General features: G+C 45.2%; 1 protein-coding gene across 1 annotated transcript in view; it reads left to right on the plus strand.

Moving 5' to 3' along the window:
- The first annotated feature begins 12,666 nt into the window (after positions 1 to 12,666).
- The window catches only part of ZNF608 (zinc finger protein 608), an 89,146-nt gene continuing 87,285 nt past the window's right edge, over positions 12,667 to 14,527 (plus strand). The window contains exon 1 of the mRNA XM_054398026.1: positions 12,667 to 13,554. Coding sequence (XP_054254001.1) covers positions 12,667 to 13,554 — 888 coding nt within the window. The remainder of the gene's footprint in view (positions 13,555 to 14,527) is intronic.

A 14,527-nucleotide genomic window follows, 5' to 3' on the forward strand; every position in this document is an offset into this window, starting at 1 on the left:
CGGAGCCAGTGTTCAATCCATCTCACTGACCAACCATCTATGCCACATCTCTTGAGTTTTTCTACGAGGATGTTACGGGAGACAGTATCAAAAGCTTTACTGAAGTCAAGATATATGACATCCACTGCTCTTCCCTCATCTACCCACTTGGTCATAACTTCATAGAAGGCTTCTTATTAATACCAACATACTTAAAGATATCTTTTCATGTCACCATTAAAATTAAAACTTGGCAACATTGTTTAAAAGCTATAAAATCTTGCTTTGAGAAAAATCTTAAGAAAAGTGTTTTAATTCTGAGGTCATTACATGAGAAGGAACTGTATGTACTCTGCAATTCATATATATCTCTGTCTTTTAAGTATAATTTGGAAATCTGTTGGGCATTCTTGATGAACATGAGCTAGGATACACTATGGAAGCAGTGATCCTCGCAGCATTTGTTCCAGGTTTGTTGATAGTATTTCTGTGGGAAGAGTGTTTTAAAAACAGCACTTCCTGCTTCAGGACACCACAGAAATACTTAGGTTCCAGAAGGATCCCTGAGCATCTCCTCAGGACTCAAGACTTCTTTAACTAGGATTACAATTTTTTTTTTTTTCACATTCCAATGTCTGTTCAGAGAATAACAGAAAAAGTCTGATGCCTTCCCTGCTTAAAGGGTTTGAAAGCACGAATCTTTATGTAAAAGCTGAGATAAAGCTCGGATCTGACTGTCTTTCTTTTCACTAGTCCCAAAGAAAAGAGCGTTTTCAGTCTATTTTAATAGTAGTTATTTGCAATACACATGTCTAAATCTAATGCAGATGTTCTTAATAACATTGCACTTATCTTGATATGCTTAATAAATACAACACTCAGGGCACCCTATAAGGTAAGTAATGACTGTGGAAATTACAAGTGAGGAAGCATTCTGATGAGAAGACCCACAGATTTCAAAGTCTGGATTGTGCAGAGACCCATCAGCTAAACTGATTACTTCTGCCTTGTATGTGACCTGAACAGTGCCAGTTGGAGTGCATACCACTACTTTAAAACAGAAACATAAGTGATGCACTAAGTTTAGCTACAATTTTCTTCCCTAATAAGAATGGTCAAAAAGTGATGATGATGTTTGCTATTTTCTTGCATCACAGCAATAGTGTGCAACCTTAGCCATTTCATGGCTTCTGCTGTGCTACAATTCCTAGATACTAAGCCAAGGACTACAACAAGGCTGTTGGAGTGTTGTACATATACCACATATTGACAGAGTAAGACATAACCAAAACAATTTTGAATATTATAGAACATTTTCTGGATTCCAAGGTGATTTATTGCCTTTTGTAGGACATTCTCACCAAGTTCTTTTGTGACTTGTTATACCTTACCACCAGAAGTCTTATTCTTAGAATCATAGAATGGTCTGGGTTGGAAGGGACCTCTGAAGGTCATCTAGTCCAACCCCCTCTACAGTAAGCAGGGCCATCCTCAACTGGATCAGGCTGCCCAGAGCCCTGTCAAGCCTCACCTTGAATATCTCCAGGTATGGGGCCTCAATCACCTCCAAGGGCAACTTGTTTCTGTGTGCCATTACCCTCACGGTAAAGAACTTCTTCCCAATGTCCAATCTAAATCTACTCTCCTCCAGACATTGTCCCTTGTCCTATCACTACAGGCCTTTGCAAACAGTTTCTCTACATCCTTCTTGTAGGCCCCCTCCAGGTACTGGAAGGCCACTATTAGGTCTGCCCAGAGCCTCCTCTTTTCTGGGCTGAATAACCCCAGCTCGCTCATCCTGTCTTTGTAGCGAAAGTGGTCCAAACCCCTGATCATTTTCGTGGCCCTCCTTTGGACCCTCTCCATCAGTACTGTGTCCTTCCTGTACTGAGGCCTTCAGAGCTGGATGCAGTACTCCAGGTGAGGTCTCACCAGAGCAGAGCAGAATCCCCTCACTCAGTCTGCTGGCCACACATCTTTTGATGCAATCCAGGATGTGATTGGCCTTCTGGGCTGCAAGCAGACACTGCCTCCTCATGTGCTGCTTCTTGTCCATCAGCACCCCCAAGTCCTTTTGCACAGAGATGCTTTCTATCACCTCATCCCCTAGTCTGTATTGGTAGTGAGCATTGTTCTGGGCCAGGTGCAGAACCCTCACTTGCTCTTGTTGAACCTCATGAGGTTCACCTGGGCCCGCCTCTCCAGCTTGTCCAGGTCCCTCTGGATGACATCCTGTCCCTCTAGCATATTGACATTGCCATTTTCCTCTTCATTTATCAGGTTTCTTCTCTTTTTAAATTAAACTTTGCAATCATATTTATGCAGAAAATACCTAAAGAAAATCCTTAAACATCAAGACAACAGTTCAGTAGTATTTCAGGTAGCTGCAAAGAGAATGCAAACCTTGAAAGTGAGTCATGTCTCATCTGATCCGGACTTCCCTTCCACTAAAAAAAATCACTGCTGCATTATTTTTGGCTGAGGAAATAAGGAAGTTTCTACATCCAAGCTTTGGCTTAGGTACTGTTTCAAGACATGATGGCCAAACCACAGACAGAAGACAGGTTGCATAATAATTGAGTAAGCTGAGAACAGGTGGGCCCAGTTCCCCATCCTCTGCACTAGTGAAATCATTCTTCACCTTTTGTTTTTGCACAGTCCATTTTTCTGTCTCCTTTTCTTGGTCTCAACCTCCCCCTTCCATCTCTCCTGCGGTTTTGATCCCTGTCTCCTCACACTTCTTTTACAGCAGGTACCTTCCTATTCTGTTGAACATATGAAGCTTTCTGTTTCTCTCCTCCTGCCCCAGCACAACAAAGAAAACAAGAAAGAATCTGCTCTGATACAGAAATACTTAGGGATACTCTCCTCACTTGTAGCTTCAGCAGTTCCCATTTGTTAAAATGCCTCTTGGCCCAATTATCAGAATCTCAGACATTCATCTTGCCTCAGGGCATTTATTTTCTCCTTCCAAAACCCTACAGTTTTTAAATCTACCAGATGTCAACTCCCAAACACATTCTGATACCTCCTTTGGGTGAGTTCTCAGGGTCATTCCTCTTCAGTCAAAAATGTAGCAGCATTTTCCCTCATTCCTCCTCTGGGGATGATACAGCTAACCCTGCCTTCAAAAACTTTCACAGATTTACTCCTCACTTCACACACACTGCCTCTTGCTTATCTCACTCCTAGTACACACTGTCTGATGTTATCTCTGGCCTATTCCTTCTGCTCATCTAGCTCTCCTTTAACACTGGACAGCAAACCATTTCCTCTCCCCCCTCCACTGATTCTGCTACAAACTCCTTACATCTAACTGGCTACTTCTCTGCAAATTCTATTTTAAGGCTCAACTTCCCTCTTCCTGGTCTATGACTCCTAGCCTTCTCTCTAATAAAACAAGCCAGTCCTGTTCCCTAAGCCTAAGTTTCATTTCCCCATGCTCATTTGTTCACTCGGAAAATCTAAAGTATGGCACCCACCCACAGAATTTTTATAAATTTTTCACCTTAGCACTACTATAATGTGGATGCTGCCTGACTAAAACACTGAATCTGCATCCATTATTTCTATTGCAAATTATAATAAACCATGAAACATTAATCTATTTTGTATGAAAGAAACTGTAAAAGATACACTGTATAATATAGTACTATGGCCATAGCCTTAGTACAAAAGGTTGTAACAGATTATAACATGCATTGCCTGTTTCTCATTACATACAGTCTGTTGAGCAAAAAAGAAATATTTTTAATAATATCTGAATGTTTACACAATGCACTATGTAAATAAGCATGCTGTTGTTCAAATTACTTGAGTATCTATACAGTTACCTGAAGGCTGTATTGATGTCTGAATAGAAAGGTTTGTAGTTAATCTTCTACAGCAGAACTTCACAGAGCTATTAAGTTATGAAATGGAAGACTTACTAGGTCATTCAGGCCATTCCAATGCAATAATAGAGTCATTCCCCACAGTATTTATTTTCATTGCTTTTTCCAGCCTAATTTTCAAGTTCTGTGCAATGGGAGTTAAAAACTTCCTTTGGGACATTATCGTTTTAACTGATTATCACATTTAACTGTTAGGATTTTAAAAAAAAATCTTTAGCAGTTTTCCTCTCCTCTCCTTCTCTCTCATTTTTTTTTCTTTTTTTTTATACCATGTACTCTGAGTTTCTATCCCGTTTACCCTTTACACTTTCTTTCTACTCCAAATAAACAGACATACACATATGGAAAATCTTTCTTAAATCACCCCCTCTAGTTGAGAGTTGGTAGGCCATTTCTGTTGCTCTTCTACATCACCACAGCAGTACTGTTTCCATATATAACCTATACTTGTGTACTGAGACATCAGAGACAGTGACCTTAATCTAGACATCAAACCGAGTCTCCTTCAGAATATGTACATAAATTTTACAGCCTATGGACAGTTATGAAGAAGAAAACATTGACTTTATTAGCTTTGTTTGCCTCTTAGAAAATAAAAAAAAAATTTAAAAGTATTACCTAATGTAAGTATCTGCCAAGTGTACAGTGACTGCTCTTTTATGTTTGTATCAGTTCCCACTTTGGGATCCATGGATTGCTGGCAATCTGCAGCATGTAACAATATACTCACACAACTAATTCTCAGCAGTTTTTATACATCAGTTAGGAGTTTGTCTATAAGAGTGTGGGATGGGTTATAATAAATTCTGGGGGTTGTAAGGGTGTGCCAACCCAAAATTGTGGGATCAGTACTATAATTCACAACACACTGCTTCAAATCTGCTGTGAGAAACCCTTTACATGCAAAATGTTGTATACATGATAAATGCCACTCCTGATTCATCTATTTAATGTGGCAAATACATCCTCAAGAGAAATAGACTTCTGTCCCTTCTTTAGAGGAAGGACGAAGAAAAAAGAATGGTGCCTTCATCTTTGTACACGTTGTGTGTAATACTAAGACTGTCTGTCTATACATGCAGGCGTGTTCCTGCAATACGAAGTGCAGAAACAAAGGGTGCAGTTGGAGGAGATCGTCTGGGGAAAGGTAACCAAGGCTCAGCTGACAAAGACGACAGGGCAGCTTGGCATTTTCAGACATTCGTAAATTTAACACCGATGATCTTAAAGTTCGTCTTATTAGCGAGACAGGGGCACCTGCAAGCGATTTCTGAAGGTGTCCGTGAATAAGTATTTTCTTCTCCCACAGCGGCCCGTACCTGCCCGCAGGTGCCCCAGGCTGCGAGGGCACACGCTACAGAGGATGCCTTCAGCCCTAACACAGTCAGGCGCGGCGCCGCCGCCGGCCGACACCCCCGCCCAGCCTCAGCCAATGAAAGACCAGGAAAGCGATTTCTGGAGCAGTGATTGGCTTGCCCGCTCCGTGTCCGGGGCGCCGGCAGCTGGGGAACAGGGGCTGGGGAGCGCGATGGCCTGAGGGCGCAGGGAGGGCCGGGGGAGCGGAGAGCAGGGGGAAGGGCCGGGTGAACGGAGAGATGGGGAGCGGGGCGGCCCGGGAGCGGAGGGAGGGAGGGCTGGGGGAGTGGAGGGAAGGGGAGCGGGGCGGCCCGGCAGGGGGAGGGGCGCAGGGAGGGTGACGGCCCGGGGAGCGAGGTGGCAGATCGGGTTAGGGCACCGATCTTATCGCCAGGGTGCTGCAGGAGAAGGAAAGAGGAGCGTTTCCTGCTAACGAATGTTTGTAAAATGTCCAGGAGTGTACGATAAGAGACCGACATTCCTTTCGCTAAAAATAGAGGTTTCCTGGTGATTTTTCTTAGCGTATATGTGTGGCAAGATTAAAAACAAAGAAAGGGTCGGAGAGGGTGGATAGCGATCTCTTTGGGATTATTAGAGGTCTGCAGATGTATTAATTAAAACCGGATTTCCTATTTTAGACAAACATGACTGATTTATTGGTCTCCTGTCTTGTACACGAATATAAAGTTACAATTTAATTTGCCAAGCCCTCAGAAATTAAGGTGAAAAGGCCACTAAATCACACAGTGGGCACAGGTCTCTTTTTAAAATAGCAACACTTCCAATCTGACAAGACAATGCAAGTTCAGTGGTCTTTTTGCAGCCACTCATGGGAATCGACTGCTGCAGACGTACCCACAGGCTTACGAGTGGTCTTGCTGTAATTTCTGCCACAGAAACACATAACCCCTGCTTCAGTAATCGTGCAGGATGTTAGGCCGGCTACTTTCCTGTGTAGCCACACAAAAGCCAGGAGGGAGGGGCGAATGGGAACGTTCCCCTATATATTTTGTTCTCTAAGTTTGTGGGGATATTTTACTCATCGACTGTCAGCTGTGGTTGGAGAAACGGCTCCTCCATTGATCGTTGCTTTCAGAAATTATAATGATGGTGTAACGCAGATAAAGCAGAGGCATTTTTGCAATCTCTCCTAGTGACTGCTCCTTGGCTAGTTAACAGACTATCCATTCAGAAGCAATTTTCTTTGGGCTGAAATTATGTGCTGACCATAGCAGATCACTTCCCATAATACCCCTTCCCCCGCCCAGTGCTAAATACAAACTGTCTTCTACTCAGTGTGCAATAATGCGAAAATAACTGTAATTTTACAGATGAGAAGCAGCTCAAAGTGAAACGTGTCTAAGTAGGGGTAGTATTGAAAACAGGGCCATTACCTAAATCTGAATACCGTAAAGAAACAGGAACAGTGATCTGCGACTAAGTAGGGAAAAAAAAAAAAAAAAAAAAGATGGTGTTGCTGATCTTAAAATTTTCGTTAACAACTGAGTGAAATCACCCAGAAGTTACCATGTAACATTATTCTCATTTCCTCATGAACTGCAAAAACCCGTGCGCAAATGGGCCATCCCCAGATACCTCTGGTAGTGTCCGTGTGTCCGCAGCCGCCTCAGCTGCCACAGCAAGTGGGAAGCCCTTGCTCCTTGCGATCACTCCAGCGCTGTTAGAATGCCCGGGCATGAGGACAGGGACGCGTTCAGCGCTCCAGCATTTCTTGTTTGCACTATATACATGACATGCCTTTTTTTTTTTTTTTTTTTTTTTTTTTTTTCCCCGGTTTGGTGTGTCTTTTTTTCTCCTCTCTGTAATCACTTAAAAATTTAATGTGATCAAGGGCCTCCTTGACAATGAACGCATCCCTGCTAATAAACCCTTCCTGATCAGCCCCTGAAGGGCAAGTTTTTTTTCACCAAGAGAAATGGAGTGGGTTTCTGCGGGCACGTTCAAGGCTTTCCAAGTCAATGTGTGCTGATGACCCCAGTGTCCTTGCCGAGAGGCTGGATGGGCAATAGGGAGTCAGAGCTACGGGGACCAGCACAGCACCCTGTCCTCCCAAAGGCCCTGGTCACGGTGGCCTAGTGGCCAATGCCAGGTGCCACTGCCACAGCCACACCCAATTCCCCCATTCCCCCCCATTTTGCATCACCATCCCTGATACCGCCTCAGCAAGCAGGTTTATAAGGTTTTGTTCCTCCACTACCTCTCTGCTAATCACCTCTGTGATGGGAAGCGTGTAACGTGGAGACGCTAACGCCCATAATTTGCTCAGCTGGATGAAGTCCAAAAAGGTATTTTGTCACCCTGTCACGGGTGTGCAGGACATCGTAAATGCCACGCTTTGACTTCTCGCCGGAAATCTTGAGTTGGGCAACGCATGTGTTTGGCAAGAAAAACATCCCCTATAGATTTTCACAGGGAGATAATTCCCAGTGAGATCAAGGAAAAGGAGGGGGAGGGGAGAGAGGGAAGGGGTGGGGGAGGGTTAGGTGGGGAGATAGGAGGTGGTAGAAAAAGTAAACCGGGATGAAAAAGGGCAGGGTCCGACCCCCCCCGGCCTGGCGGTGCCCGTGGGTGTCGGCGAGGGGCTGCCCGCCTTCCCCCCCGTGCCCGCAGGCGGCAGCCACTACCTCCACCCGAGAACCGCCGCCGTCTGCGAAGGGTTAAACGCAATTTAACGCAGTGGTGTAGCATAATGGCTCCCAACCTAAACAAAAGGAATGATTAAGGGGGATATTATCGAGCTACACAAAGCCCGATTGGGAAGATTTGTGTTACTAATTCCTGTGAAAGGATGTTCACGTGGTAGTTATACGGTCGCTGGCATTCACACTTCAGTGCGTGCAGCAGTAAATCAGTAGCCTGGAAACAAAAGGGTTATTTTCTATTCCCCCTCCTTCCGAAAAAGAGGGGGGAGGAAAAAAAAAAAAAAAAGGATCGAGACCTGCCTAACTTAAGCCATATTGTAAATATGAATACGTAAGGAGGCGAAAAGTGAATGCAAAAGGACTGGTCCGAAAGCGCGGCAGCGCCTCGGTGCACCCGCCGAGCAGGGGGTGCTGCCCTGCCCTGAACCTCCCTTCCTTCAGACACTGTTTGCTTTTCTCCTTCACTAAGCACGCAAATAATCCCACATGTGTATTAGCAGCCCTCTCTCGCTGGCTTCAAGCTGTTATAATTTTGAATGAGGGGGCATTTAAAAATTATGAGTGAGATTGTAAATTGCTTCTTTGAAACCGGCACAGAAAAATCATTCATCATCGCTTCGAAAACTGCCCCGAAATTAAATTAAAATGAAATGAGGGAGTCTTCCTCCCAACGTGTGAGTCTTGGCAGAAATACTCTCTACCTTGGCTTTCTATTTTTTTCTCTCCTTTTTTCTTTTTTTTCCCTAAGTCCTAAATGTATAGGATAATTGAAATGGGAAACATGATTTGTATCTGGCTGCAGCAGGAGGCTGCCAACTGTAGCACTCGGCGTCGGCTGAGGGCTGCAGAGCGAAGGGCTGTCTCTCTGTGAGTGTGTGTCTGTGTTAGTGTGTGTGTGTGGCGAGCGACTAATGGCTGTGTGTACAATGTGTGTGTGTGCGTGCCTGTTTCTGTCTCTCACCCTCGCCGGCAGTCAGGAGCAGTGACGGACCAATCAGAGAGCCCGGTTTCATAAAAGCTGGCTTCTGATTGGCCAGGAGGGAAAGGGCACTGTGAACAAAGAAAAGTCCCTCTCAGGTACCGCGCCGGAGCAGGGCTCCCGCTCCCTGCCTCGGCCGTCGCGGCTGCTCACGGCCGCCGTGGGGGCAGCGCCCCTCTCCCCGCTGTGTGTGTGTTCAGCCTGTGAGGGGACAGGCGCAGATGCTTTTTCTTCTCTTACCCCGTTTTTATTTTTCTTTTAATTTTGTTTCTAGAAAGAAAGGAAGGTTCATGATATCTGGTGCTCTCTTCTTCCAAACACAATAAATCTGTTGAAGACATTAGATTTTTTTTTTCCTAAAATAAAAAGCGGCTGCAACAAAAACACACTCAATGCAGTTAGAAGGAAAAGGTCAACTCGATCCAATACAGACCGTAAGTACGGTTGCGTGGTGTGTCTATAGCACTTAGAGGGGATTTTTTTTTTTTTCTGCAAAGGGGAGTGTTAAAAGAGTTTTGGGAGTTAACTAGGGTTTTTTATTTTTATTTTTTTTAAAATACAATAATAAAGAAGCCCACAAGCAGGATGAATTACTTGAGGGAAATACGAGGGTGAAAGCACTGCAGTCACACAAATCATACTTGACGGTGCACTCGGGGGGCGTTAAGCATAGTGCCTTTTTGGGGTTTTAACTAACCAAGGGGGAGAAATAAAAGTGACACAATTACAGACAAGCCTGCATACCTCCCCCCTCCCCCCTCGGCCTGGTGAGCGAGGCGCTCGTTAGGAGAGGTGATGGGGTACCGACAGATCCCGGCGGCACGGCAGGCATTTCTCCTGTCACAAGGAGACGCCAGAAACGCAAGGCTGGAACTACGGGGGGTGGGGTACAATCGCCCGTTGGTCGTCGGTGCCTTAGTTATTTCTGCCCTACTCCTACTAGGTCTCGCAGCCGGCCGCTGCTTGCTTGTCCCGAGGCGGGAGGAGGGGGAAACACGGCGGTAATGGCACCCGCCCGCCGGACCGCCGGGAGGTGACGGGGGGATGCTGTAAAAGTGTTTCTCGGGTCCAATCCACTTCGTCGTGGCATCCCCAGGCTCCGGGGAGGGGGAGGGAGCCGCGAGGGTGGCAGTGAGAGGCCGAAGCGAGAGACCTGACGAGCTCTGCCTGTTTGTCTGTCCGTCGTGGTGTTCTTGTGTCTCATTTTTTTTTTTTTTTCCCCCGTGCGTTAAAGACCCGAGCCGCATTCGCTGGTTACGCTTGTCACCCATTTTCGTTCTCACGACAACCAATGGAGCCCGCCAGCCTCACGTGACGCGGGCGGCCTGAACTGTAACGGAACCGCCGCGCCTCGGGGGTTGGCGGTTGCTGGCGCGAGCGCCCCGCCCCTCCCCCCGCGCCACCGGCAATTCATTATGGCTTTTAGCTTCCCATCGCCGGCTAATTAAAAATACTAAACTAAAACGCTGAGACCGTCTGACTTGGGGGATGGGGAGAGGCAGAGGCGGGAGAGCGATGGGAGGAGGGGGGATAGGAGTAGACTGGGAGGTTTTGCCGAGACAATAAGGTGGGAGAGATCTGTCCTGAAAAAAGGTCGTCTGCTTTATCTCCTCGGACTCTAATTACTGAATTACTTACCGCATGACTGATTAGCCCAAGCTCCCAGGTTTTTCATTATTATTATTGCCTTATTTTTTTTTTTTTTAATCACGAGACAGCAGTTTGAAACTTTGATCTGTGCCTATGCTTTTATTTATTACCGTTTTCTAAAAAGCGCTGATTTGAGTCAGGGTGGACGGGCACAGTTCCCCCGCGCCTCCTCCGCGAAATCTTATCCCTGGGAAAATTTACTTCGTTTGCGAGCACGTTGCCCTTCCTCCACTCCCACACTCCCACAAAATGTTTTGATAACTGGTTTATCAGATCAGTGATTCTCTCCCCCCCCCCCCCCCCCCGCTCTTCCCCCTCTTCCCCCTCCTCTTTCTCCCCCCTCTTCGCCCCCCCCCCCCCCTCTATTTTCCCTCAAGTTACTTCAAGAAATCAGATCTGTCAGGACGGGCGAAAAAAATGCCACTTCCCAACTAACAGGCGGAATCCAGCCCAGATTTTCAGTCCTTTCTTCTTCTTTTTTTCCTTCCTCCCTTTCACTAATTTATCCCGATGTTAGCACATTCTGTCTTGTAACACCCGGACGCCTGTAGGTTTGTTTCATGGAATCATTACTTACTGATCAGGATGGCTTCCAGGTTCGAGGCTGAAGACGGAGTGTGAAGTTGGGGGAACATTTTTGGTTTTGTTTTTAATTACTCTGATGATCATTATCTCTCGGTGCTTATTCAGGAAAAGCAAACAAAAATCTGGTCCTTGATGCTTCAGTTCTGAATGTGAAATATTACCTGCCAGCTGGTAAAGTTGTGAGGCTCAGCATTTTTTTTTTTACTTTTTTTTCTTTAAGCAAGGACGAAAAAAACTTAAACAAACAAAAAAGGACTTCTGATCCGTGTGCCAAACTAGGGGGACATACGTTGTTGACCGATTTATACTGGCTGAGATGATACTTGCTTTCTACTTCTTTATCACTTGCTCTTTAAGTAAAATGAGGCACAGAGTTGTTGCTGAGACGAGTGGGAACAGCATTTTGATTTGCTGGCTTAATTAAAAATGATAAAGGATTAAAGGTAAGCATTATGCATATATATGTATAAATATTTCGACAGACGACTGTAAAAGGGAGAAATCTCTTTAAAAATCGTTCTAACTAAGCTTTGTCAAACACACACTCATTTGCGGTCACTGAGGCCACCTTGGTGCAGATCACTTAAAGTGTATGTCTTAATCAGTTTCCTGTACAGTCAGTAATACTATATTTAACAGACCTAACAATTGTGTGACCTAGGAGTACATTAGAACTGGCTTTAACACTGTTACCTTGGATTTTTTTTTTCTTATAAGAAAAAAAAAAGGACCGGTTTGTTTATTCTTTTTTTCTTTTCTTTTCTTTTTTTTTTTTTTTTTAAATCAATGGAGCTTAACATTTTCCAGTAAATATTTGCGTTGGGAGCTTGTTGTTTTTTAACAGAGGCTGCTGTTGTGGCAAGGAAAATGAGAAATTTCACTTACTGCTTCCCCCCCACCCCCCAAGATTAAGGTGGAAGGAGGGTAAAAATGTAAGAGAGTCACAAAACTTCAATGGTCTGGCTTAAAGCCACAAAATCCATGAAATGCAGTGAAGAGTGAATCTGTGTCCTTCCTTTTCTCCCTTTTGTGCCTGGATGGTGGTCCAAGGGGTTAGATTACAACATGTGCTCCAACAGCTAGGCACCACTTCTAAGGCTGTATTTCCTAAGTGTTGCAAATTTAAATCATGTAGCTGATTTTTTTTTTTTGTTCTCTTTTTTTAATGTCTTTGTTGTGAACCTGACTTCTAAAGAGAGATTGTTCATGTTGGTGTACAACTAGATTGTAAGATGCTCACTATAAAAGCATCACAGCCATTACCCCATTACCTGTGGTTTAAGAAACTTAAGAAAACACAAAATTATTTCACTCCCATTACCTTGCTCCCTTCTTGTTAGTGGTGTTATATTTTGGTAACACTTAAACAAGAAACATTTGACTTTTTGCCTTTTCACAGGAGATAACGTGGATGTGGACTGCAGATTGTGAATTTAGACACACCTAAGGGAGGAAGGCAAGAAGAGTTGAACTTAAGAGAGCCCAACAGAGATAAACGAATGTCCCCACATCTCAAGAGGAAAGTTCATCGGATTTTTACTCTAGAGATCTCATTTTCAGGATGTCATTGAACACTTCTACTGCAGGAAAAGGTGTGGATCCAAATGCGGTTGACACTTATGACAGCGGTGATGATTGGGAAATCGGTGTTGGGAATTTAATAATTGATTTGGACGCAGATTTGGAGAAGGACAGACAAAAATTTGAGATGAATAATTCTACTAACACCACCAGCAGCAGCAACACCAGCTCCAAGGATTGTGGGGGTCTGGCTTCCAGTGGGGCTAATGCTACCTCAGCCTTAGCTGATGGCCTAAAATTTGCTTCTGTTCAGCCCTCTGCTCCCCAGGGGAATTCCTCTCATAAAGAGACTAGCAAATCAAAAGTGAAAAGGAGTAAAACTTCTAAGGATGCTAATAAATCTCTGCCTTCTGCTGCCTTGTATGGGATTCCTGAGATCAGCAGTGCTGGCAAGAGGCAGGAAGTCCAAGGGCGCCCTGGAGAGGCAACTGGCATGAATTCAGCACTGGGTCAGAGCGTAAGCAGTAACCCAAATGGCAATAATAACACCACCAGCAACAACACCACCATTGCCTCTTGTGGGAAAAATAAAGAGGAGAAACCAGGTAAAGCCCCAGGAAGCAGAGGCTCCAAGAGGGATAAGGATGTGGGAAAGTCCAGGAAGGACAAGCAACATGACCTGCAGCAGGGCCACTCCAATGGCAGTGGTGGTGGCAGCAGCCAAGCTTCTCCTGGACACCTCTATGGCTTTGGGGCCAAGGGAGGTGGTGGTGGAAGCAGCAGCCCCTTCCAGTGTACCTCATCTGCCGTGGGGGAGGTGAGCAGAAGTACCTCGGATTCAGGGTTAATGGGGAACTCTATTTTGGTAAAGAAGGAAGAGGAGGAGGAGGAGACCCACAGGCGAATCAAGAAATTGAAAACAGAAAAGGTAGGACAAAGCTCCTCTCCACCTCTTCTGTGTCTCTAATAAATGTCCCGCAACTGTATGTTTGGCTCCTGTGTCGTCCTCTCTGCTGTGTATTTGTGACATGCATCTGTTCTTTCCTTTAAAAAACAAAACCAGCCAACAAACCCAAAACAACCTCAAGACTTCTTTCCTAGGCAGGAGACCATCACGTTAGGAGTGTGCTGCTCTTCCTTATGGAGAATATTTCTGTTTTGTCTGTTCTTTTTGATTGCACTCACTCAGAAGAGGAAACTCTGTGGTGACCCTGACTGAGCTGTCCCCCATTTTAGCAGAGAGTAGCAGCGTTGGTATCAATGGGATGACGTGTGTTGGCATGCTGGAGGTCTGTGTGTTTGCCTAGGAGGGTGTGTACTCAGGCTTCAGGAGCAGCAGGTCTTGTATGTGCTGACACTTTACCACCACACTGGCAAGCATCCATGGCCATTCCACTCCAAAATCTAAAGGGACCTTTTCCCTTCTCCTTTGCCTCGCAGTTTGGAGTTAAAATTGTGCTTGGGGAGGGGAAAACAGGAGGCATCGACAGAGACCTAGGCTCTACTGTTGCACTTTGTGGAGATGCAGGATGCTTATTATACAGGGGGCTTCTGTGATACAGCAGTGCAGACATACCAGAAGGTGGTGTGGAGGATGAGGAGAAAGGAGCCAGCAGGCAGGCGGAGCCTCTCCTGCTTCTGGAAGGAGGAGGCTGGGAAGAGGGGAATGCACCTTTTGCTGAGATGCAGGTGTGCAAAACAGCTTTCGGAACACAGGGGAGCAGTTTGTCTCCTTTTTGGGCAAGCTTTCCTGTCTGAGTCTTGCTAGCTCTTGGATGTGAACTGCTCATTGGTTGAGTGGGTGAAATGTGTGAAAGAAATCAGACGGGTGTGTGTTTTTATTGCTTTCTACCATGTTAAGAGCAATGCTTTCTGTAAGAATAGATGTCCATAACTTTATT

The sequence above is a fragment of the Indicator indicator genome, chromosome Z (genome assembly GCF_027791375.1).
Source record: "Indicator indicator isolate 239-I01 chromosome Z, UM_Iind_1.1, whole genome shotgun sequence".
In the NCBI taxonomy this organism is placed as follows: domain Eukaryota; kingdom Metazoa; phylum Chordata; class Aves; order Piciformes; family Indicatoridae; genus Indicator; species Indicator indicator.